General features: G+C 41.4%; 1 protein-coding gene and 1 pseudogene across 1 annotated transcript; both read left to right on the top strand.

The window, feature by feature from the left end:
• Positions 1-1,807: 1,807 nt before the first annotated feature.
• LOC129558447 (olfactory receptor 7A17-like) lies at positions 1,808-2,765 on the top strand (annotated as a pseudogene).
• Positions 2,766-25,608: 22,843 nt separating this feature from the next.
• Positions 25,609-26,571, top strand: LOC129558443 (olfactory receptor 7A5-like). Its single transcript, XM_055429601.2, has one exon. It carries the CDS (start codon positions 25,627-25,629, stop codon positions 26,569-26,571), a length of 945 nt encoding a protein of 314 aa, XP_055285576.1. The 5' UTR covers positions 25,609-25,626.
• Positions 26,572-26,781: the final 210 nt, after the last annotated feature.

The following is a 26,781-nucleotide window of genomic DNA, read 5'->3' as shown; positions in this document are numbered from 1 at the left end:
AAAATTTATTCAGGACAAAAGGATGGATTGGCATGGTGTCTGTAGGATTTACAGAGTATGAAAAGCCTTTTGCTTGTTGAACAAAGATCAAAACAGCATTGGGGTATGCTCATCAGATTTATTTTTAAAATTTGATAGTGCGTAAATTCCAAGAATAACAAACACCTGATGCCCTGTAAGAAAACTGGGAAAGAGCTTGCCTCATTCCCTACAGAACAGTAAAATATTGGTCAAATAAATGGAGAAGATTTTGGAAAAATATCTTCTATTGCTTTATATAAAATATGTTTAGCTTTTGCTATTTTCCTTTGGATATTCACTTTTGTTGGTTTATTTACTTTGCCCAATTTTATTTTGGGGTAGTCACATATTTCAGGTTTCTTTCATTATAAAAGTATAACTGCTTCTGTTAAGGAAAACATGTATTTTTCTTTTTGAAGGTTATTTTTCCTTGGCATCAAGTAGAGATAACTGGAATAGGAGTGTTGCTAAACAAAGAAAACTTTAATTCATCACATAGTCCAGGGACCATTAGTGCTTATTAAATCTTTTACCCTCTAATGTCTATTTCATTTCTGTCTCCTCTCCCTCTGCCTCTCTTTCACACACACACATACTTTTTCTATTTCTCTAAATACAAAGCTATAAGTGATCATAAAAATGAACCCACGTTTATTGGTCCATGGGCAGTCTATGAACTAGAATTTCTGGGTAACATACATTCTGTAGGAGAAACATGATCAGCTTGAGTTATAATGGTATATGGTGTGAGGAAGGAGGTTCTTGGTGAGAAATGTGTGGTAGGAACATAGCCCAGGAGGACATGGCATGAGCGTCTGTGTGTGTGTGTGTGTGCTTGTGCCTTGAGAGCAGTTCTTAAAGCAGAGGTGCTTGGACTCATCTATTAAGGTGCCTTATCACAGAGCCCAGAACTCAGCAGAAGGTCCTAAGATTGGGAAATGTGTTAATTCACAGGATGCTTTCGCAACTAAATTCATAAAATGCAAGGAACAAGCATTTTCCTCAGGTCTTTTGTAGAGGCCATTCCCTCGCCAGGCACGTATTTCTTTTGATATCTTACTAGATTCTTCTCTCCCTTTCTTGAACTATCTGTTCAATTATCACCTTGTTTGCTGGCCTTACCTGAACACTCAGTACAGGAAAATATCTCCTACTACTCTCTTTTATATCTAGTTTTGTTTCTTCATAACAACTGTTATTGCTTGACATATTACATTTGCACATCATCCATTTTTCACCATCACTGGATTGTGAAAGGTTCCATTTTCCAGCACCATATATCTGTTACCTGTATTTGTTTGGAGGGACTTGCCATGTGGCTCAGTGGTAGAGAATCTGCCTAGCAATGCAGGAGAGGCGGGTTCAATCCCTAGCTTGAGAAGATCACCTGGAGAAGGAAATGGCAACCCATTCCAGTATTCTTGCCTGGGAAATCCCATGGGCAGAGGAGCCTGGCAGACTACATACAGTCTGGGGGTTCTCAAAAGTGCTAGATCCGGCTTAGCGACTAAACAATATGTGCTTTGAACATGGTTGACACTCAATATGTATTCTTCAAATGTATGAAAGTATTTCTCATTACAGCTGCAGAATGCATGATTTCCTTGGGAATATGCTGAGAATGGGTCAAAATGCCCAAGTAGTGATGAGATAGAACTTTTCTAAACACAAGATATTAAAAATAATTTATTGAGAGCAAAATAGAAATTACACTTTGTGAGTTATGCCAATTTGTGTGAAAATTAGTCATGATGTTTTCATTTTTCCTGGTAGTCACCTCCACCACATGAAACCAGGTAACAATACACAATTTTCTGAACTTTTTCTTCTGGGATTCTCAGAGGATCCAGAATTGCAGCCCCTCATCTTTGGGCTTTTCCTCTCCATGTACCTGATCACTGTATTTGGAAACCTGCTCATCGTCCTGGTCACCATCTCTGACTCCCACCTTCACACCCCTATGTACTTCTTCCTCTCCAACCTGTCCTTTGTAGACATCTGCTTCACCTCCACCACCGTCCCAAAGATGCTGCGGAATATCCAGACCCAGAGCAAAGTCATCACCTATGAAGGCTGCATCGTCCAGGTGTATTTTTACATATTTTTTGCAGGATTAGATGACTTCCTCTTGACAGTGATGGCCTATGACCGCTTTGTTGCCATCTGCCACCCCTTGCACTACACAGTCATCATGAACTCTCGACTCTGTGGAGCGCTGGTATTGGTGTCCTGGATGATGAGTGCTATGTATTCCTTGTCACAAAGTTTAATGGTTTTGCAACTGACCTTCTGTACAGAGGTGGAAATTCCCCACTTTTTTTGTGAGCTCAATCAGATATTCCAGCTTGCCTGTTCTAACACCTTTCTTAATGACACGGTGATGTATTTGGCATCAGTATTACTAGCTGGTGGGCCGTTTGCTGGTATCCTTTACTCTTACTCTAAGATAGTCTCTGCCATACGAAGAATCTCATCACCTCAGGGAAAGTTTAAAGCATTTTCCACCTGTGCATCTCATCTCTCAGTCGTCTTATTATTTTATTGTACGAGCCTAGGAGTGTACCTTAGCTCTGCTGCTACACACAGCTCACATTCAAGTGCAGCAGCCTCTGTGATGTACACTGTGGTCACACCCATGTTGAACCCCTTCATCTACAGTCTGAGGAACACAGACATAAAGAGAGCTCTGAAGAGAGTCTGTGAAATAATAAGTATAAAAAGGCCAGCTGTCCTGGGGCAGATGAAGTGCCCTTGATTACATTGCTCAAAGCCTGAAAATCAGTAATTGTGACACTTTTCTTAGTGTGTAATAAAATATTTTCCTTCTACTTAATTCCTTGGATATCCATTTTTATAAAAATTCAACTTTTCTGTACAATCTCAGTTGCTCACTTTATTAAACTTTCTTTTCATTCTATCATTTAGGTGCTTTTTTAAAGTTGTGCTTTTTTCTACTTCAAAATTTTCCAAACTTTGAATATGAAATATTTGGACATTTCTATTTTTTATGGAGTGACATGAGGAATAGTACTTTCTTAAATGACAAATGTCACCCCAATTAATTTTTGCCTTTCTTTCTGGAAAAAGTTGTCATGAGATATATTCAGTTCAGTTCAGTTCAGTTGCTCAGTCGTGTCCGACTCTCCGCGACTCCATGAATCACAGCACGCCAGGCCTCCCTATCCATCACCAACTCCCGGAGTTCACTCAAACTCATGTCCACAGAGTCGGTGATGCCATCCAGCCATCTCATTCTCGGTCGTCCCCTTCTCCTCCCGCCCCCAACCTTTCCCAGCATCAGAGTCTTTTCCAGTGAGTCAACTCGTCGCATGAGGTGGCCAAAGTATTGCAGTTTCAGCTTTAGCATCAGTCCTTCCAATGAACACCCAGGATCGATCTCCCTTAGAATGGACTGGTTGGATCTCCTTGCAGTCCAAGGGACTCTCAAGAGTCTTCTCCAGCACCACAGTTCAAAAGCATCCATTCTTCGGCGATCAGCTTTCTTCACAGTCCAACTCTCACATCCATACATGACCATGGGAAAGGCCATAGCCTTGACTAGACGGACCTTTGTTGGCAAAGTAATGTCTCTGCTTTTTAATATATTATCAAGGTTGGTCATAACTTTCCTTCCAAGGAGTAAGTGTTACTCATATAAAAAAGTGTGCAAGTGAAATCCAAGGCAATTTATATAATTTTATAAAAGGGTTGACTGAATCAGAGGGTGTGGAGCTATGGATAAGGATGGTTGATTACAATGTTGCAGGCAGATTTTCAGTTGCACAAGGTGCCATTGCTCCAAACACTGCATTATTCAAGGGTCAAATCTTTCTATATGTATAGTATGCATATATACCTCATGATCAAATATGACTCATGAGAGAGCTTGACCGCCTATCCAGTCATGTGGTTCAGGTCACAATTTGTGCTAACATGTTCGCCCATATCCTGCTTACCTGGGAAGAAACTGCAATGGAATAACTTTAATATAATTATCTGTAATACAATTAAAAAACAGAGTAGTGAATGCTATCTTTAAAGATCAGAATAAATTATTGGAATGAGGTTATTAAAGTTGATCTCAGCTCTATACCATTTTTTATTTTATTCAACTACTTGTTGCTGCATAACCACTCATCCTAAAATAACTGTTCTAATATGCTACAAGAAAACTCACGAAGACACTTCAGTTAGATCAGGAATAAAAATAATGAACATAAAGAACAGTTTCCAAAATGATGAAAGCTCTTAAATATAAGTAAACAGAAATTCTGGTGCTGAAGAACTCAGTAAATGTGATGAAATATGAATTACAAACCCCTGGAAGTGGAGACCATATGGAGTAGAGAGATAGTGACTTCAAAGGTAGAATGATTTCATATCGGGCACCTGCCTCGATATGGACCCAGGGTATCCTCAGGATGAACGACGTCGGTGTCAGCAAGAGAGAGAGAAAGAGAGAGAGAGACAGGGGCTGATAATTCCTTGGTTTACGCTGGAAACCAATAAAATCCCAGCACGGGGTTTGCTTTGTTTACGTAGGCCGCAGGCGCCCTCTCGAATCACTGGAGACACCCCACCAGGGCACCCCCTCGAGTGGGTCTTAGAAGCCCAGGCAGATAAGTAAATTCAGAGGGCCCAGCGCTCCAAGGATCTCAACCAGAAAAAGGAGAATAGAGAAAAGGATGGAAAAAGAGAAAGAACGGCATGGGGAGACCAAGCTTCAGTGAGCAAGGCCCAAAACTTTATTTTCCAGTGCTGCTTTTACACCCTAAGTTGTGCACATGAAAAATAGAGAAAGGGAGGTATAGAGTTATTCCAAAATCACGGGGGGTCAGCAGTCTTGACCCTTATCAGGATCAGGGCTTATTTTTGTAGGTCTTGTGATATACAAAAGTTTTAGGTGGTTTACATCATATTCTGGCCAGGAGACCTGCTAACAGTTTATGGCCCTCTCTCCTAACAAAAGTTAGTTAGTTAGAAAAAGGCTTATATTCTTTCAAGGTGATATTCCTAAACTCAGGCGCTATTCTCCAAAGACACATGACAAAGTTACATTCCTATAAGGCAAGGGTGTAGTGAGCTACAAGAAAGGAATTTATTAACTTAAGATCTGATGTGGTGAAATCAATGGCTACTACTTATTTTCTCTATATGTGATTAATATATTTCCAAGGATAAAATAGATAAACTTTGCAGCAAGCATTGATTCAACACTAAAATCTTTTTTAGTACTATTCTAATGATTTTAACTTCTTCAACAAATTCCTGTATTTTAGAATATTAGGCTTTCTGTCCTTGCATGTCTGGGAGGCTGTAAACAGTCACATTCGTAGTTGTAAGAGCCCGGACAAACTTGTCAGGCAAGTTAGAAAGCTATCAGAGGGGCTTGGATTGGAACACTCCTATTAAGCCGAGGAGCACTTTTTAACTACAGCTCTGAATTAATGTTTTCAGAGAAAGGTGGTTGGGGGGAAGCCCCCGTAAGTATTAGAGGACTTGGTAAGAGACATAAGATAGTGAGGCAGTCAGACTCCGGTTTTCTTTGGGGTAGATGCTTGGGTAAGTCCAGGGGGTTCCTCGAGTCCTGATTAGCCTTTGCCCGTCAGGCCTCTTCCCCAACTGACCTTTGCCATGGGTAGGATTTCCCTCGCTGGCTCCCAGCAATTCAGGTTAGATGTGAGGACAGAACTAAGATTTTTTTTTTTTCAATGAAGATATTCTCTGAGAAACTTCTGGCCCTACCAGAATAGGTAAGAAGGATACTTGGTGTCTCAAAAGCAGAAAAGAGGGAGAAAGGGATGGAGAGATTATGTATAGAAATAACAACTGAGAATTTTCCAAGTCTGGGGAAGGAACAGAATGCACATATCCACAGAGGTATAGGACACATAAATGTTTCAGTGCAAAAGACCTCCAACACACGTATGAAAACGGTCAAAAGTCCCTGGTGGTGCAGTAAGCAAGAATCTGCCTGCCAAGGTGGGAACAGGCCCTGGGTTTGATGCCTTGTTTGGAAAGATTCCACACGCCACAGAGTCACTAAGCCAGGGCACCACAACTACTGAGCCTGTGTTCTGCAGCAAGAGAGGTCACCACGGTGAAGCATAGCGCCCCCCACCTCCACAACCAGAGAAAGCCCCGCAAAGCAAGGAAGACTCAGTGCAGCCAGAAATAAAACAAATAAATAAATAAAAAATTTTAAAAAGTCAGTGAAAGAATGCTGTTTATATATACTAATATATATATATTATATATATATAAATATATATATAATAGGCAATCAACAAGGACCTAGGGAATTAAAGACAGGGAAATAAACTCAATATCTTGTAATAATCTGTAATCTATAATGGAAAGAGAATCTAAAAAAGAATATATATGTATATATAATTTTGCTATACATGTGGAACTAATATGACATTGTAAATCAATTACATTTCAATAAAAGTTATTAAAAAGAAAGAATATTAAAGGTATCCAGAAAAAAATGAGCACCCTGCAAAGATACTCACATTGGGCTATCAACAAATTTCTTAGCACAGACTCCACAGTCCAAGAGAGAATGGAATATCATTCTCAAACTATTGTGATATAAAAACTGCTAGCCAAGAATCCTCCATCCAGCAATAGTATTCTTCGGATATGAAGAAGAAATAAAGGCTCTCCCAGATAAAGAAAAGCTGAGGGAGTTCAGCACCCAGAACTGTCTGATAAGCAAAGTTGAAGTGTTCTCTTCTACTTGAAATGAGAAGGCAAAAGTACCCAAAAGATCAAGTTGACAGGCAGAAACAGAAAACTTAAACTATATATCAGACTAAGTCAACTCAAATAAAAAAAATAAATAAACAACCATATTAAAAATGGGTAGAGGATGCTCAATAGACATTTTCTCCCAAGGAAGACATACAAATGGCCAACAGACACATGAAATAAGTCTTAACATCATTAATCTTCAAAGAAACACAAACCAAAATCACAATGAGGTACACCTTCCACAGTAAGGATGGCTATTATCAGAGACAAAAATCAATAAGTTGATGGGGGCCACATGCGACCAGGAAATGATACACGAATTTCAAATTTTCTTCTTCTGCAATTATCAGAGAAACCAGAACTGCAGCACTTTATATTGGCACATTTTCTCTCCATGTACCAGATCACTGTGCTTAGAAACCTGCTTATTATCCTGACCACCATCTCTGACTCCCACCTCCACACACCCATGTAATTCTTTTCCAATCTGTTTTTTGAAGATATGTATCACATTCACCACCATCCCAAGAAGGCAAAGCCATAACCTATGAATATATTTTTACCTACTCTTTGTAGATTTGGGCAGCATTGTACTGACCTCAAAGACCTATGACCACTTCATGGCCATCTGTGAAACTTCACACTATCCTGTCACTGTGAACACCGGCTCCCCAACCCTTTGTGAATTGCTGGTTCTGGTGTTTGGTTCATGAGTGCCCTCCATTCTTTGTTACAGGGATTAACACTGTTGCAAAAGTCCTTCTGTACCTTCTTGGACTTCTGTACTTTTCCTGTAAAAGCAAATAGGAGGTCCAACTAGTTAATTGTGACACCTTTCTTAATGACCTGATGATGTAATTTGAAACTGTAATTTTCCAGGTTGGTAATGGACTGGTTCCCAGTTGGGAAAAGAGTTCATCAAGACTGTATAAAGTCACTTGGCTTATTTAACTTATATGCAGAGTACATTATGAGAAATGCTGGGTTGGATGAAACACAAGCTGGAATCAAGACTTCCAGGAGAAATATCAATAACCTCAGATATGCAGATGACACCACTCTTATGGCAGAAAGTGAAGAAGAACTAAAGAGCCTCTTGATGAAAGTGAAAGAGGAGAGTGAAAAAGCATTCCTAAAACTCATCATTCAAAAAACTAAGATCATGGCAACTGGCCCCATCACTTCAAGGGAAAGAGATGGGGAAACAGTGGAAACTGTGAAAGAATTTATTTTCTTTTTTTTTTTTTATTTCTGAAATATAAGTATACAATACTTATAAGAATTTATTTTCTTATTCTCCAAAACCACTGCAGATGGTGACTGCAGTCATGAAATTAAAAGACACTTGCTCTTTGGAAGAAAAGCTTTGACAAACCTCGACAGTGTATTAAAAAGCAAGGGCTTTGCCAAAAAAAGTCCATCTAGTTAACACTATGGTTTTTCCAGTAGTCATGTATGGATGTGCTAGTAGGAACATAAAGAAGTCCTTACACTGAAGAATTGATACTTCTGAACTATGGTGTTGGAGAAGACTCTTGAGAGTCCCTTGGACTGCAAGGAAATCCAACCAGTCCATCCTAAAGGAAATCAGTCCTGAATATTCACTGGATATACTGATGCTGAAGCTCAAGCTCCAATATTTTGGCCACCTGTTGCAAAGAGCTGACTCATTAAAAAAGACGCTGATGCTGTGAAAGATTGAAGGCAGGAGGAGAAGGGGACAACAGAGGATGAGATGGTTGGATGGCATCACCGACTTGATGGACACGAGTTTGAGCAAGCTCCAGTACGTACATTGTGAGGGACAAGGAAGCCAGGCGTGCCGCAGTCCATGGGGTCACATAGAGTCAGATACAACTGAGTGAATGAACAATAAATGTCTTACCTGGAATCCTTTATTCTAAGATAGTTTCCTCTCTATCTGGAATACCATCAGCTTTGGGGAAGTACAAAGTGCTTTCCACCTGTGCATCTCAACTCTCACCTGTATCCTTGTCTCATTGGATGGGCTTTGAGTGCACCTCAGCCCTGTGGCTACTCATGCCCTTCTGCTCAGAGTCAAGTGCAATCACCTCGGTGATGTACACTGTGATCACATCCATGCTGAGCCCCTTCATCTCTAGCCTAAGGTACGAAGACATACACAGGGCTCTGAAAAGATTATTTGGAGTGGCAAGTATCAAAGGACCACCAATGGTAGTGTTAAAGAAGTTCCCTTCTTTTCAGGGTGTAAAAAATTTGAACTGGAATCTGATATTCAGGCTCAAATGATCAAAAACACAGCCTTTGGACCACTAGAGACCTGAGGAATCTGAATTTGCATTTGAACCTCAGACCTTGGTGATTTGTTTGAACAGTGAATTTATAGATATTCTTGTCTGGAATAGGATTTCTCACGTTTTTACACTGCCGTGGGTAGGAGAATTATTTGTACTGGGTGCTGTTCTGTGGTTTTTAGGAGATTAGTAGCATCCCTTCAGATATTGCCATGTATCTACAGTGTCAAAATCATGTCTGGTTGAGAATCACTGGGACAGAGTTCCAGAACTAAGAGACCTCAATCCAGACTCCAGCCCTTACTTGGTTTGTGCTTTTAAGTATAACATAAAATCCTTCTGAGTTCCTATCTGACAACGGAGAATGGAGTTCATAAAAGTGTTACCTCAAAAAACACGTTATTTAAAAAATTAAGCTTGACAATCACTATAACATGCTCAGATAGTTTAATGGTCACGTGTTAGTCACTCAGTTGCTGCTCAGATAGTTTAATGGTCACGTGTTAGTCACTCAGTTGCGTCCAACTGCTTGCGACCCGTTGAACTGTATCCTGCCAGGCTCTTCCATCCATGGGATACTCCAGGGAAGAATACTGGAGTGGGTTGCCATTTTCTCCTTCAGGGAATCTCCCCGACCCAGGGATCAAAGCCGCGTCTCTAATATCTCCTGCATCGTCAGGCATATTCTTTATGACTGAGCTACCTGGGAAGCCTAGTTTATGGTCATATTATTATCATATCAGGCTTCTCTGATAACTCAGTTAGTAAAGAATTCGCCTGCAATGCAGGAGACCCTTGTTCAATTCCTGTGTTGAGAAGATCCGTTAGAGAAGGGATAGGCTACCCACTCCAGTATTCCTGGGCTTCCTTTGTGGCTCAGTAGGTAAAGAATCCCCCTGCAATGTGGGAGACCTGTGTTTGATACCTGGGTTGAGAAGATCCCCTGGAGAAAGGAATGGCTACCCACTCCATTATTCTGCCCTGGAGAATTCCATGGATTCCATGTGGGGCAAAGAGTCAGCCATGACTGAGACATTTTTACTTATCATATCAGCATATAAATATTTTTCTTATAGTTACAAACATTTTATAATGAGAGACTAAAGGGAAGCTGTTGACTTCTGATATATCTGATAAACTAGTAATTGGCTTGAAAAAACTAGCATTAAAACCAGGGAGTACAATACCCACAATTTTATACTGAAGGAGCAATGTTATGCCCGGTTCTGAAGAGGGAAATAATAGTTTTAAAGATTTGAGTGTTGTTTTTTTTTTTTTCTCTACCACAAATCAAAACTTTGAAGTCCCAAGGGACCTCATCAAGACAAATCCTCTGTGTTTTGGTTTAAAGAAGAATTAGATCTTAGGGATGTGATGAGGTTCTGAGATCTTTAGTGCTTTGAAAGAAGGAGAATTAAAGGGGAAGGAGTGATAAAAACTGAATCACCCAACTTATAATGCAATCACCTAGTAACAGAATCAACAGAAAAATAATTGCATTGTGTCCAGCCCAGTGTCCCCAAGGGAAATCATGTGCTTGAAGGCTGGAGTAACAAAAGGAAAATATGCCTAAATAGCTGACATGTGTGCATGCTTGCTAAGTCTCTTCAATCCTGTCCAGCTCTTTGTGACCCATGGACTGTGGCCCTCTAGGCAACTCTTTCCATGGGTTTCTCCAGGCACAGAGAGGTGGGTTGCCATGAAGTCCTCCAGGGGATTTTCCTGACCCGGGGATCAAGCTCCCATCTTCTGCAACTCCTGCATTGCCGGTGGATCCTTTATCACTGAGTCACCAGAGATGCCATGTGAGCTGACACAAGAAGCTGTAAATATCTCCTCTGCTGCAGCGTCTCAGCCTGTGCCTCTTTGGGTGGTGAAATCTAGTCCTTAATTTAGATTGCTGAATCTGTCTGGGAGCCAGTGCTTGATTTTATCCCTTCCTGTTGTCTTGTTTAGGTACAAAAATTCTGTCTGCATCATTAATCATTTAGAACGGAACTTGGACTTCTACTGGGAAAGCCTTCTCTCTCAATTTGCAGGCAGGTGAGAGCTCTGCACACATTTCAGGAGAGGGTCAGAGAGGACAGAAGCCAGGAGCATGTACCTGAGGTCTCCTGAAGACCAGTTTGCATAGTCCAGAGGCCAGAGGTCACTGTGGTTATTTTGTGGTTTTCCTAATATTCGTATATCTATTTAGGTCTAAAAATAAAGTGAACCCTTCACTCGTCAATGACAAAATGGTAATAGAGGAAGCTCAGTTAGAAGGAATGGTGGTGGTGGTTTAGTCGCTAAGTTGTGTCTTACACTTTTGTGACCCCATGGACTGTAGCCCTCCTGGCTCCTCTGTCCATGGAATTTCCCAGGCCAGAATACTGGAGTGGGTTGCAATTTCCTTCTCCAGGGGATCTTCCTGACCAAGTAATTGAACCATGGTCTCCTGGATTGCAGGCAGATTCTTTACCAATGAGCCACTAAAGAAGTCCCATTAGAAGGAATGGGAGGCATAAAAGGCTTCCAGTAAAAGTAGACAATAAGTTTAATTATCTTATTTATGAACTGAGGTAACCAAATAGAAAAACTCCTCATGAAAAAGAAGTATTTTACCTCTTCATAAAAAATGTATCCAACTTTTGTTTCATTTATTTCTGAAATTGAATTTGTAGTTTATATTCCATTTGCTTATTCTCTTGGGATACTTAAACTGTAAGATATATCACATCATGAATATATCTCTGGTTATGTCCTTGGAAATATATACTTTTCTTTATTACTTTTTTCTGGGCATCAAGGACATGCCAACTGGAGTTGGAATATTGATGAAACAAGGGAACTTTTCTTTGTTGCATTGTCTCAGGGGTCATTTGAGTTTATTGGAGATTTTCCCTCTTAATTTGAATAAGTCCATTTCATTTCTCTTTTTTATTTCTCTCTCTTGCTTTTCATTTGCTCTAAATACAGAGAAGAAATTGGCCTTACCAAAGCTGAACCCCAAATTTATTGTTCTATAAGAAGTTTATAAACTGGAATTTGGGTGAGGTGGGGAGGGAAATAGGAGGGAAGTTCAGAAGGGAGGGGATATATGTATGCCTATGGCTGATTCATGTTGAGGTTTGACAGAAAACAACAAAATTCTGTAAAGCTATTATCCTTCAATTAAAAAACACACAAATTTTAAAAATCCTGGAACTTATGGGTGAAAATTATACATTCATTTGGAGAATAATAATTTGACCTAACAAGCTTGATGTGTAGCCATTCATGGCCTAATGAGGGTGGATCTGGGTGACAAATTTCTGATACTAACACAAGCCAGAAGAACATCGTGTGTGTGTGTGTTTGTGTGTGTGTTTGCCTGTGCCTTGTGAAGGGAGACCGGTTCTTAAAGCAGAGGCGTCTGTACTCATATGTTAAGATGACTTATAATACAGAGGTCAGAAGTTGGTCAATGATGGAACTAAGTCGGGAAACTGACATAATTCACAGGCTGGTTTTAAACTAAATTCATAAAGCGCGAGGAACCACATGCAAGGAGGGACTGTCTACATGCTGAAGGTTCAGCTGTAGCAGGGAGGCCACCTTGTTCCTCAGCATCCCTGACACCACCTCTAATCACTCCCTCTTCTACTTATTCCTTCTCCCCATTGGCTTCCTTGTTTGCACTTGAACATGTGGAACAAGCATCTCTGTCTGGTCCTTAGCAGTGGCAGCTCCCTCTGCCAGACACACACTTCTGCCGTCACAAAGGCTTCTCTCTTTCTTCAGGAATCTTCAAACATCACCTAGTTTGAAGCTCTTCCCTGAACACTCAGGACAAAATAACACCTCCTGCCACTCTCTCCTTTATACCTGGGTTTGTTTTCTTCATAGCACGTGTGACTTTCTGACATATTCTATCATATTTTATTTGAACATCCTCATTCACCATCCTTGCATTGTGAGAGGTTTATTTTTCAGCACTTTCTACTGGGTCATCACTAAATATGCATTTCTCAGATAAATGAAGAAATACCTCATTAGAAATTCAGAATATATGAGCTCTTTGCTAATGTGATGAGAATGGAACAAAAATTATTTGTCAGAGATGAAATGGAGTATACTTTGGAAGAGAACTTTAATTTTTTTTATTGGAGGCAAATTACTTTACATTAATATATTGGTTGGTTTTGCCATACATTGACACGAATCCGCCCCAGGTGTACATGTGTTCCTCTTCTTGAACCCCCCTCCCACTTCCTTCTTCCTCATATCCTCCCTCCAGGTCATCCCCTGCACCAGCCCCAAGCATCCTGTATCATGCGTTGAATCTGGACTGGTGATTCATTTCACATACGATAATATACATGTTAAAATGCCATTCTCCCCAATCATCCCACCTTCACCCTCTCCCACAGAGTCCCAAAGACTGTTCTATACACCTATGTCTCTTTTGCTATCTCGTATACAGGGTTAAGGTTACCATATTTCTAAATTCCATATATATGCGTTAGTATACTGTATTGATGTTTTTCTTTCTGGCTTACTTCACTCTGTATAATAGGCTCCGATTTCATCCATCTCATTAGAACTGATTCAAATGCATTCTTTTTGATGGTTGAAAAATACTCCATTGTGTATATGTACCAAAGCTTTCTAATGCATTCATCTGTAGATGGACATCTAGGTTGCTTCCATGTCCTGGCTATTATAAACAGTGCTGCAATGAACATTGGGGTACATGTGTTTCTTTCAATTCTGGTTTCCTCAGTGTGTATGCCCCGGAGTGGGATTTCTGGATCATATGGCAGTTCTATTTCCAGTTTTTTGAGGAATCTCCACACTGTTCTCCATAGTGGCTGTACTAGTTTGCATTCCCACCAACAGTGTAAGAGGGTTCCCTTTTCTCCACACCCTCTCCAGCATTTCTTGCATGTAGACTTTTGGATAGCAGCCATTCTGACTGGTGTGAAATGGTATCTCATTGTGGTTTTGATTTGCGTTTCTCTGATTATGAGGGATGTTGAGCATTTTTTCATGTGTTTGTTAGCCGTCTTCATGTCTACTTTGGAGAAATGACTGTTTAGTTCTTTGGCCAATTTTTTGATTGGGTCATTTATTTTTCTGGAATTGAGCTGCAGGAGCTGCTTGTATATTTTGGAGATTAATCCTTCATCAGTTGCTTCATTTGCTATTATTTTCTCCCATTCTGAAGGCTGTCTTTTCACCTTGCTTATAGTTTCCTTTGCTGTGCAGAAGCTTTTGATTTTAATTAGGTCCCATTTGTTTATTTTTGCTTTTATTTCCAATATTCTGGGAGGTGGTTCTTGGAGGATCCTGCTGTGATTTATGTCGGAGAATGTTTTGCCTACATTTTCCTCTAGGAGTTTTATAGTTTCTGGTCTTACATTTAGCTCTCTAATCCATTTTGAGTTTATTTTTGTGTATGGTTTTAGGAAGTGTTCTAGTTTCATTCTTTTACAAGTGGCTGACCAGTTTTCTCAGCACCACATGTTAAAGAGACTGTCTTTTCTCCATTTTATATTCTTGCCTCCTTTGTCGAAGATAAGGTGTCCATAGGTGTGTGGATTTATTTCTGGGGTTTCTATTTTGTTCCATTGATGTATATTTCTGTCTTTATGCCAGTACCATACTGTCTTGATGACTGTGGCTTTGTAGTAGAGCCTGAAGTCCAGCAGGTTGATTCCTCCAGTTCCATTTTTCTTCCTCAAGATTGCTTTGGCTATTCGAGGTTTTTTGTATTTCCATACAAATTGTGAGATTATTTGTTCTAGTTCTGTGAAAAATATCGTTGATAGCTTGATAGGGATTGCATTGAATGTATAAATTACTTTGGGTAGTATACTCATTTTTACAATATTTTGCTGGGAGCCAGGGAGGGAAAACCTACCCGTTGCAAAGGTCAATTGGGGAAGAGGCCTGACGGGCAAAGGCTAATCAGGACTCGAGGAACCACCTGGACTTACCTGAGCATCTACCCCAAAGAAAACCGGAGTCTGACTGCCTTACTATCTTACGCCTCTTATCAAGTGCTCTAATACTTACGGGGGCCTCCCCCCAACCACCCTTCTCTGAAAACATTAATTCAGAGCTGTAGTTAAAAAGTGCTCCTCGGCTTAATAGGAGTGTTCCAATCCAAGCCCCTCTGATAGCTTTCTAACTTGCCTGACAAGGTTGTCCGAGCTCTTACAACTACAAATGTGACTGTTTACAGCCTCCCAGACATGCAAGGACAGAAAGCCTAATATTCTAAAATACAGGAATTTTTTGAAGTTAAAATCATTAGAATAGTACTAAAAAAGATTTCAGTGTTGAATCAATGCTTGCTGCAAAGTTTATCTATTTTATCCTTGGAAATATATTAATCACATATAGAGAAAATAAGTAGTAGCCTTTGATTTCACCACATCAGATCTTAAGTTAATAAATTCCTTTCTTGTAGCTCACTACACCCTTACCTTATAGGCATGTAACATTGTCATGTGTCTTTGGAGAATAGTGCCTAACTTTAGGAAAATCACCTTGAAAGAATATAAGCCTTTTTCTAGCTAACTAAACTTTGTTAGAAGAGGGTGTTTGCTATGACCAGTGCGTTCTCTTGACAAAACTCTATTAGCCTTTGCCTGCTTCATTCCATGCTCCAAGGCCAAATTTGCCAGTTACTCCAGGTGTTTCTTGACTTCCTACTTTTGCATTCCAGTCCCCTATAATGAAAAGGACATCTTTTTTGGGTGTTAGTTCTAAAAGGTCTTGTAGGTCTTCATAGAACCGATTAACTTCGGCTTCTTCAGCATTACTGGTTGGGGCATAGGCCTGGATTACTGTAATATTGAATGGTTTGCCTTGGAAACGAACAGAAATCATCCTGTCATTTTTAAGATTGCATCCAAGAACTGCATTTCGGACTCTTCTGTTGACCACGATGGCTACTCCATTTCTTCTAAGGGATTCCTGCCCACAGTAGTAGATATAATGGTCATCCGAGTTAAATTCACCCATTCCAGTCCATTTAAATTCACTAATTCCTAGAATGTCGACGTTCAATCTTGCCATCTCCTGTTTGACCACTTCCAATTTGCCTTGATTCATGGACCTAACATTCCAGCTTCCTATGCAATATTGCTCTTTACAGCACCGGACCTTGCTTCTATCACTGGTCACATCCACAGCTGGGTATTGATTTTGCTTTTGCTCCATCCCTTTATTCCTTCTATAGTTATTTCTCCACTGAGCTCCAGTAGCATACTGGGCACCTACTGACCTGGGGAATTCCTCATTCAGTATCCTATCATTTTGCCCTTTGTTACTGTTCATGGGGTTCTCAAGGCAAGTATACTGAAGTGGTTTGCCATTCCCTTCTCCAGTGGACCACATTCGGCTGTGGTCCATGTGATCAGATCGGCTAGTTTCCTGTGATTATGATTTCAGTTTGTCTGCCCTCTGGTGCCCCCTAGCAATACCTACCATCTTATTTGGGTTTCTCTTACCTTGGTCGTGGAAAATCTCTTCACAGCCGCTCCAGCAAAGTGCAGCCACTGTACCTTACCTTGGGTGAGGGGTATCTCCTCAAGGCCGCCCCTCCTGACCTTGAAAGCGGAGTAGCTCCTCTCGGCCCTCCTGCGCCCGCGCAGCCACCGCCTGTTGGACGTGGGGTAGCTCCTCTCGGCCGCCGGCCCTGGCCTCAGGCGTGGGGTAGCTCCTCACGGCCGCACCTCTTTGCGTCGTTCGTTGCGCCCAGGCTCTACACATGGACATCACCAGATGGTCAACACCGAAATCAGATTGATTATATTCTTTGCAACCAAAGATGGAGAAGCTGTATACAGTTAGCGAAAACAAGACCAGGAGCTGACTGTGGCTCAGATCATGAACTCCTTATTGCGAAGTTCAGACTTAAATTGAAGAAAGTAGGGAAAACCACTAGACCATTCAGATATGACCTCAATCAAATCCCTTATGATTATACAGTGGAAGTGAGAAATAGATTTAAGGGACTAGATCTGATTGATAGAGTGCCTGATGAACTCTGGACGGAGGTTCGTGACATTGTACAGGAGACAGGGACCAAGACCATCCCCATGGAAAAGAAATGCAAAAGAGCGAAATGGCTGTCTGAGGAGGCCTTACAAATAGCTGTGAAAAGAAGAGAGGCGAAAAGCAAAGGAGAAAAGGAAAGTTATAAGCATCTGAATGCAGAGTTCCAAAGAATAGCAAGGAGAGATAAGAAAGACTTCCTCAGTGATCAATGCAAAGAAATAGAGGAAAACAACAGAATAGGAAAAACAAGAGACCTCTTCAAGAAAATCAGAGATTCCAAGGGAACATTTCATGCAAAGATGGGCTCGATAAAGGACAGAAATGGTATGGACCTAACAGAAGCAGAAGATATTAAGAAGAGGTGGCAGGAATACACAGAAGAACTGTACAAAAAAGATCTTCACAACCAAGATAGTCACGATAATGTGATCACTGACCTAGAGCCAGACATCTTGGAATGTGAAGTCAAGTGAGCCTTAGAAAGCATCACTACGAACAAAGCTAGTGGAGGTGATGGAATTCCAGTTGAGCTATTTCAAGTCTTGAAAGATGATGCTGTGAAAGTGCTGCACTCAATATGCCAGCAGATTTGGAAAACTCAGCAGTGGCCACAGGACTGGAAAAGGTCAGTCTTCATTCCAATCCCAAAGAAAGGCAATGCCAAAGAATGCTCAAACTACCGGACAGTTGCACTCATCTCACACGCTAGTAAAGTCATGCTCAAAATTCTCCAAGCCAGGCTTCAGCAATATGTGAACCGTGAACTCCCAGATGTTCAAGCAGGTTTTAGAAAAGGCAGAGGCACCAGAGATCAAATTGCCAACAACTGCTGGATCATGGAGAAAGCAAGAGAGTTTCAGAAAAACATCTATTTCTGCTTCACTGACTATACCAAAGCCTTTGACTGTGTCGATCACAATAAACTGTGGAACATTATGAAAGAGATGGGAATCCCAGACCACCTGACCTGCCTCTTGAGAAACCTGTATGCAGGTCAGGAAGCAACTGTTAGAACTGTTCATGGAACAACAGGCTGGTTCCAAATAGGAAAAGGTGTACGTCAAGGTTGTATATTGTCACCTTGCTTATTTAACTTATATGCAGAGTACATCATGAGGAACGCTGGGCTGGAAGAAGCACAAGCTGGAATCAAGATTGCTGGGAGAAATATCAATAACCTCAGATATGCAGATGACCCTACCCTTATGGCAGAAAGTGAAGAGGAACTCAAAAGCCTCTTGATGAAAGTGAAAGAGGAGAGTGAAAAGGTTGGCTTGAAGCTCAACATTCAGAAAACAAAGATCATGGCATCTGGTCCCATCACTTCATGGGAAATAGATGGGAAAACAGTGGAAACAGTGTCAGACTTTATTTTTGGGGGCTCCAAAATCACTGCAGATGCTGATTGCAGCCATGAAATTAAAAGACGCTTGCTCCTTGGAAGGAAAGTTATGACCAACCTTGATAGTATATTAAAAAGCAGAGACATTACTTTGCCAACAAAGGTCCGTCTAGTCAAGGCAATGTTTTTTCCCGTGGTCATGTACGGATGTGCGAGTTGGACTGTGAAGAAGGCTGATCGCCGAAGAATCGATGCTTTTGAACTGTGGTGTTGGAGAAGACTCTTGAGAGTCCCTTATACTGCAAGGAGATCCAACCAGTCCATTCTAAAGGAGATCAATCCTGTATGTTCATTGGAGGGACTGATGCTAAAGCTGAAACTGCAATACTTTGGCCACCTCATGCGACGAGTTGACTCACTGGAAAAGACTCTGATTCTGGGAAAGGTTGGGGGTGGGAGGAGAAGGGGATGACGGAGAATGAGATGGCTGGATGGCATCACCGACTCTGTGGACATGAGTTTGAGTGTACTCCGGGAGTTGGTGATGGACAGGGAGGCCTGGTGTGCTGTGATTCATGGGGTCGCGGAGAGTCGGACACGACTGAGCGACTGAACTGAAGTGAACTGAACCTTTGTTAGGAGAGAGGGCCATAAACTGTTAGCAGGCCTCCTGGCCAGAAGATGATGTAAACCACCTGAAACTTTTGCATATCACCAGACATACCAAAATAAGCCCTGATCCTGATAAGGGTCAAGACTGCTGACCCTGTGTGATTTTGGCGTGACTCTATACCTCCCTTTCTCTATTTTTTATGTGCACAACTTAGGGTATAAAAGCAGCACTGGAAAATAAAGTTTTGGGCCTTGCTCACTGAAGCTTGGTCTCCCTGTGCTGTTCTTTCTCTTTTTCCGTCCTTTGCTCTATTCTCCTTTTTCTGGTTGAGACCCTTGGAGCGCTGGGCCCTCTGCATTTACTTATCTGCCTTGGCTTCTAAGACCCATTCGAGGGGGTGCCCTGGTGGGGTGTCTCCAGTGATTAGAGAGGGCGCCTGCGGCCTTCGTAAACAGAGCAAACCCCGTGCTGGGGTTTTATTGGTTTCCTGTGTAAACCAAGGAATTATCAGCCCCTGTTTCTCTCTTTCTCTCTCTCTCTCTCGCTGACGCCGACGCCATTCATCACGAGGATACCCTGGGTCCATATTGAGGCACGTCCCCGATAATATTTATTCTTCCAATCCACGAACACGGTATATTTCTCCATCTATTAGTGTCCTCTTTGATTACTTTCACAAGTGTTTTATAGTTTTCTACGTACAAGTCTTTTGTTTCCTTAGGTAGATATATTCCTAAGTATTATATTTTTTTGTTGCAACAGTGAATAGAATAGTTTCCTTAATTTCTCTTTCTATTTTCTCGTTATTGGTGTATAGGAATGCAAGGGGTTTCTGTGTGTTGATTTTATATCCTGCAACATTACTGTATTCATTTTTTAGCTCTAGTAGTTTTCTGGTAGATTCTTTAGGGTTTTCTGTGTAGAGGATCATGTCATCAGTGAACAGTGAAAGTTTTACTTCTTCTTTTCCAAGTTGTATTCATTTTATGTCTTTTTCTGCTCTGATTGCTGTAGCCAAAACTTCCAGAACTATGTTGAGTGGTAGAGGTGAGAGTGAGCACCCTTGTGTTGTTCCTGACTTTAGGGGAAATGCTTTCAGTTTTTCACCATTGAGGATGATGTTTGCTGTGGGCTTGTCATATATAGCTTTTATTATGTTGAGATAGGTCCCTTCTATTCCCACTTTCTGGAGGGTTTTTATCATAAATGGATGTAGAATTTTGTCGAAGGCTTTCTCTGCATGTATTGAGATAATCATATGATTTTTATTTTTCAGTTTGGTAATGTGGTGTATTACGCTGATTGATTTGTGGATATTGAAGAATCCTTGCATTCCTGGGATAAAGCCCACTTGGTCATGATGTATGATCTCCTTAATGTGTTGTTGGATTCTGATTGCTAGAATTTTGTTCAGAATTTTTGCATCTATGTTCATCAGTGATATTGGCCTGTTCAGTTCAGTTCGGTTCAGTAGCTCAGTCATGTCTGACTCTCTGCGACCCCATGAATCACAGCACGCCAGTTCTCCCTGTCCATCACCAACTCCAGGAGTTCACTCAAACTCATGTCCATCGAGTCGGTGATGCCATCCAGCCATCTAATTCTCGGTCGTCCCCTTCTCCTCCCGCCCCCAACCTTTCCCAGCATCAGAGTCTTTTCCAGTGAGTTAACTCGTCGCATGAGGTGGCCAAAATATTGGAGTTTCAGCTTTAGCATCAGTCCTTCCAATGAACACCCAGGATTGATCTCCTTTAGAATGGACTGGTTGGATTTCCTTGCAGTCCAAGGGACTCTCAAGAGTCTTCTCCAGCACCGCAGTTCAAAAGCATCAATTCTTCAGTGCTCAGCTTTCTTCACAGTCCAACTCTCACATCCATACATGACCACGGGAAAAACCATAGCCTTGACTAGACGGAGCTTTGTTGGAAAAGTAATGTCTCTGCTTTTTAATATACTATCTAGGTTGGTCCTAACTTTCCTTCCAAGGAGTAAGTGTCTTTTAATTTCATGGCTTCAATCAGCATCTGCAGTGATATTGGCCTGTAGTTTTCTTTTTTTGTGGGATCTTCACCAGGTTTTGGGATTAGGGGGATATTGGCCTCATAGAATGAGTTTGGAAATTTCCCTTCCTCAGCAATTTTCTGGAAGAGTTTGGGTAGAATCGCTGTTAGCTCTTCTCTAAATTTTTGGTAGAATTCAGCTGTGAAGCCGTCTAGACCTGGGCTTTTGTTTGCTGGAAGATTTCTAATTACAGACTCTAATTCCGTGCTTGTGATGGGTCTGTTCAGATTTTCTATTGCTTCCTGGTTTAGTTTTGGAAAGTTGTACTTTTCTAAGAATTTTTCCATTTCTTCCAGGTTATTCATTTTATTGCCATATAATTGCTGATAGTATTCTCTAATAATCCTTTGTATTTCTGTGTTGTCAGTTGTGATCTCTCCATTTTCATTTCTAATTTTATTGATTTGGTTCTTCTCCCTTTGTTTCTTGATGAGTCTGGCTAGTGGTTTGTCAATTTTATTTACCTTCTCAAAGAACCAGCTTTTGGCTTTGTTGATTTTTGCTATTGTTTCTTTTGTATTTATTTCTGCCCTAATTTTTAAGATTTCTTTCCTTCTACTAACCCTGGAGTTCTTCATTTCTTTCTTTTCTAGTTGCTTTAGATGTAGAGTTAGGTTATTTAGTTGACTTTTTTCTTGTTTCTTGAGGAGTTGGTGATGGACAGGGAGGCCTGGCGTGCTGTGATTCATGGGGTCGCGGTGAGTCGGACACGACTGAGCGACTGAACTGAACTGAACTGGGGTGTGCCTGTATTGCTATGAACTTTCCCCTTAGCACTGCTTTTACAGTGTCCCAGAGGTTTTGGGTTGTTGTGTTTTCATTTTCATTCATTTCTATGTATATTTTGATTTCTCTTTTGATTTCTTCTATGATTTGTTCATTATTCAGCAGCGTGTTGTTCAGACTCCATATGTTGGCTTTTTTAGTAGTTTTTCTCCTGTAATTGAGATCTAATCTTACTGCATTGTGGTCAGAAAAGATGCTTGGAATAATTTCAATTATTTTCAATTTACCAAGGCTAGATTTATGGCCCAGGATGTGATCTATCCTGGAAAAGGTTTGAGAAAAAGGTGAAATTCATTGTTTTGGGGTGAAATGTCCTATAGAGATCTATTAGGTCTAACTCGTCTATTGTATCATTTAACGTTTGTGTTTCCTTGCTAATTTTCTGTTTAGCTGATCTATCCATAGGTGTGAGTGGGGTATTAAAGTCTCCCACTATTATGGTGTTATTGTTAATTTCCCCTTTCACACTTGTTAGTAATTGTCTTACATATTGCGGTTCTCCTATGTTGGGTGCATAAATATTTATAATTGTTATATCTTCTTCTTGGATTAATCCTTTGATCATTATGTAGTTTCCTTCTTTGTCCCTCTTCACAGTCTTTGTTTTAAAATCTATTTTATCTGATATGAGTATTGCTACTATTGCTTTCTTTTGGTCTCTATTTGCGTGGAATGTCTTTTTCCATCCCTTCACTTTCAGTATGTATGTGGCCCTCGTTTTGAGGTGGGTCTCTTGTAGACAACTTATAGGGGGGTCTTGTTTTTGCATTCATTCAGCCAGACTTTGTCTTTTGGTTGGGGCATTCAACCCATTTATGTTTAAGGTGATTATTGATAAGTATGATCCCGTTGCCATTTTCTTTATTGTTTTGTGTTCGAATTTATGTACCTTTTCTGTGTTTCCTGTCTAGAGAAGATCCTTTAGTATTTGTTGAGGAGCTGGTTTGGTGATGCTGATTTCTCTCAGCTTTTGCTTGTCTGTTAAGCTTTTGATTTCTCCTTCATATTTGAATGAGATCCTTGCTGGGTACAGTAATCTGGGCTGTAGGTTACTTTCTTTCATCACTTTAAGTATGTCCTGCCATTCCCTCCTGGCCTGAAGAGTTTCTGTTGAAAGATCAGCTGTTATCCTTATGGGAATCCCCTTGTGTGTTATTTTTTGTTTTTCACTTGCTGCTTTTAATATTTGTTCTTTGTGTTTGATCTTGGTTAATTTGATTAATATGTGTCTTGGAGTATTTCGCCTTGGGTTTATCCTGTTAGGGACTCTCTGGGTTTCTTGGACTTGGGTGATTATTTCCTTCCCCATTTTAGGGAAGTTTTCAACTATTATCTCCTCAAGTATTCTCTCATGGTCTTTCATTTTGTCTTCTTCTTCTGGGACTCCTATGATTTGATTGTTGGTGCATTTAACATTGTCCCAGAGGTCTCTAATATTGTCCTCATTTCTTTTAATTCGTTTTTCTTTTTCCATCTCTGTTTCATTTATTTCTACCATTCTATCTTCAAGCTCACTTATCCTGTCTTCTGCCTCCATTATTCTACTGTTTGTTCCCTCCAGAGTGTTTCTGATCTCATCTATTGCATTATTCATTGTATATTGAGTCTTTTTTGTTTCCTTTAATTCCGTATTAAACATTTCTTGCATCCTCTCAATACTTTTCTCCACTTTATTTATCTGTAACTCCATTTTGCTTTCCAGATTTTGAATCATTTTCACAATTAAAATTCGAAATTATTTATCAGGTAGGTTCCCTATGTCTTCCTCTTTTGTTTGTGTTGGAGGGCATTTATCCTGTTCCTTTACTTGCTGGGTATTTTTCTGCCTCTTCATCTTGCTTATATTGCTGTGCTTGGGGTGGCCTTTCTGTCTTCTGCCAGTTTGTGGAGTTATCTTTATTATGTAGTTACCTCATTGTGTGGGGTTGGATGGGTGACTTGTCAAGGTTCCCTGGTTAGGGAAGCTTGTGTCCGTGTTCTGGTGGGTGGAGCTGGATTTCTTCTCTGGAGTGCAATGAAGTGTTCAGTAATGAGTTTGAGATGTCAATGGGTTTGGAGTGGCTTTGGGCAGCCTGTATATTGAAGCTCAGTGCTATTTTCCTGTGTTGCTGGAGAGTTTGCATAGTATGTCTTTCACTGAAACTTGTTGACCCTTGGGTGGTGCCTGGTTTCAGTGTATGTATGGAGGCATTTGATGAGCACCTATCAATTAATGTTCCCTGGAACAGGAGATCTCTGGTGTTCTCAGGATTTGGTCTTAAGCCTCTGCCTCTGGTTTTCAGTCTTATTCTTGCAGTAGGCTCAAGACTTCTCCCTCTGTTACTTCCAAGGCAGCTCCTTCTGTTGTAAAAGCTCTTCTGTTTGCTGGTCTCTTCAGTGTCTAATTCCTGTCCTGACACCAGGGGGCGGTGGTGGACAGTTTTTTGGCTCACCTGATCAGTCGTGATGTGGGGAGGGAGGAACGCTGCTAAAAAATATCACTGGCATCTGTGGGAGTGCTTGCAGTGTCTCGACTACTCTGGCAATGCTCCCACTTGCGGTGTGTGTACTTTCTCTTGTTTATGCTGCTCAGGTTCTAGGTTGCTCTGCTGGGAGCTGTTCGCGGCTGGCGCTGGGTTGCATGCACTTCCAAGGTCTGAGTGCCTCAGTTTCAGGTCCTTGGGTACTCCACAAAGGCGCAGACTTGACTGGGCCTGCATTTTGTGCCTTCCCCAGTCCGAGCAGCTCAGGTGACCAGGCATTTGGCGAGTGCGGTCGCTGCAACTTATCGCCTCCCCAGTCCTTGCCACTCGGTTTTCTGGGTGTACAACCGGCGCACCTTCTCAGGCAGATATCAACTGGCCCAAACCCAAGAAGTCTTGGTTAGCAATGAAGCCTGCCTGCAGCTTGGTATGGGAAGCCTCTCTGGGGCCGTGGTTGCCCCTTGCGGTGCTGGCCGCCCATCCTGCCTGTCTCGGCAGGGACTGGGGGCTGGGGGCTGGGCCGCCTACAGCCGGCTTGGTCTGCTCAGTCCTTTGTTCTGTGAACGGGGCTGGTGGAGTCTTAGGTTGGGACTTTTCGCTGCACAGTCTGCTTAGCTGCCTCCTGGTAGCGCCCTCAGCTTGCCCTCGGGGCATTCAGGCCCGGTCCTCTCTCTAAGTGCTGCCGGGGCACTTCCCTGCCCAGCCCCCGCCTGCTAGTGGGGGGTGCGGATGTCTGCACTGCTTCTCCGCTGAGTTTCCTCTGGGCACATAGTCAGTGGGTTTTAATTATTTATGTCTTTTTTCTCCCAGTGATGTGGCCCTCTGAGGTTCCAAGGCTCGCCACAGACTCACCCGTGTTTCCAGGTGTTTGGAAACTTCTCTCTCTTTTTTTTTTTTAAGCCTCCCTTCCCGGGATGGAGCTCCATCCCTCCCTCTTTCGTCTCTCTTTTTATCTTTTATACTATTTCCTACCTCCTTTTGAGGACTATGGGCTACTTTTCTGGGTGCCTGATGTCCTCTGCCAGTATTCAGAAGTTGTTTTGTGGGATTTACTCAGCGTTCAAATGTTCTTTTGCTGATTTTGTGAGGGAGAAAGTGGCCGCCCTGTCCTATTCCTCCGCCATCTTCCCGTGCTCCCTCAAGAACTTTTCTATAAAGAAGGTATTAAGATCTTCAGGGCTAAATAGAAATTGCAGTATTTCAACTATGAGAATTTTGCCAGTTTGTGTGCAAATAAGTCATGGTATTTTCCTTTTTTCTAGTAGGCACCTCCACCACATGGAATCAGGAAATAATACACGAATTTCAGAATTTCTTCTTCTGGGACTTTCAGAAGAAGAACTGCAGGCTCTCATATTTGTGCTCTTCCTCTCCATGTACCTGATCACTGTGATTGGAAACCTGCTCATCATCCTGGTCATCAGCTCAGACTACCACCTCCACACCCCCATGTATTTCCTCCTTTCCAACCTGTCCTTTGTAGACATCTGCTTCACCTCCACCACCATCCCAAAGATGCTGTGGAACATCCAGAACAAAAGCAAACGTATCACCTATGAAGGCTGCATCACCCAGGTGTATTTTTACATTCTCTTTGCAGGGTTAGATGACATTCTCCTGAGTGTGATGGCCTATGATCGGTATGTGGCCATCTGCTATCCACTGCACTACATGGTCATCATGAGCTCCCGGCTCTGTGGACTTTTGGTTCTTATATCCTGGGTGCTGATTGCCTTGTATTCCTTGCTACACAGCTTAATGGTGCTGCGATTGTCCTTCCGTCCACTTGTGAAAATCCCCCACTTTTTTTGCGAACTCAGTCAGGTGGTACAACTTGCCAGTTCTGACAACTTTCTTAATAACATAGTGATGTATTTTGCAGCTGTCCTGATGGGCGGTGGTCCTTTTGCTGGTATCCTTTACTCTTACTGTAAAATAGTTTCCTGCATATGTAAAATCTCATCAGCCCAGGGGAAGTATAAAGCATTTTCCACCTGTGTGTCCCACCTCTCAGTTGTCTTCCTATTCTATTTTACAGCCTTAGGAGTGTTTCTTAGCTCTGCTGCTACCCACAGCTCACATTCAAGTACAATTGCCTCTGTGATGTACACTGTGGTCACACCCATGCTGAACCCTTTCATCTACAGTCTGAGAAACCGAGATATAAGAGAGGGTCTAAAGAGATTATATTTGATGCCAAGTATAAAAAACCAATTATACTAGTGCTCTGGATTACATAGCTCAAAGTATCAAAACCAGAAATTGTTCTTTGATTGTTGTGAAATAAAATCTGCTCCTTGCAGTTAATTCAGTATCTGTATAGAATTTTAGGAGCGCTCTTCTTAAGCTTTATTCTCAGTCTGATATATAGCCAGTTTTTATTTTTTCCTACCCACCATTTTCCTCTCTTTGCATAAAAAATGTTTGGAAATT

The sequence above is a fragment of the Moschus berezovskii genome, chromosome 8 (genome assembly GCF_049115385.1).
Source record: "Moschus berezovskii isolate FMDL1 chromosome 8, NW_MosBer_1.0, whole genome shotgun sequence".
NCBI classification, from domain to species: Eukaryota; Metazoa; Chordata; class Mammalia; order Artiodactyla; family Moschidae; genus Moschus; species Moschus berezovskii.
The sequence above is the reverse complement of the archived record's forward strand: the minus strand, read 5'-3'. Positions and strand labels throughout refer to the sequence as shown.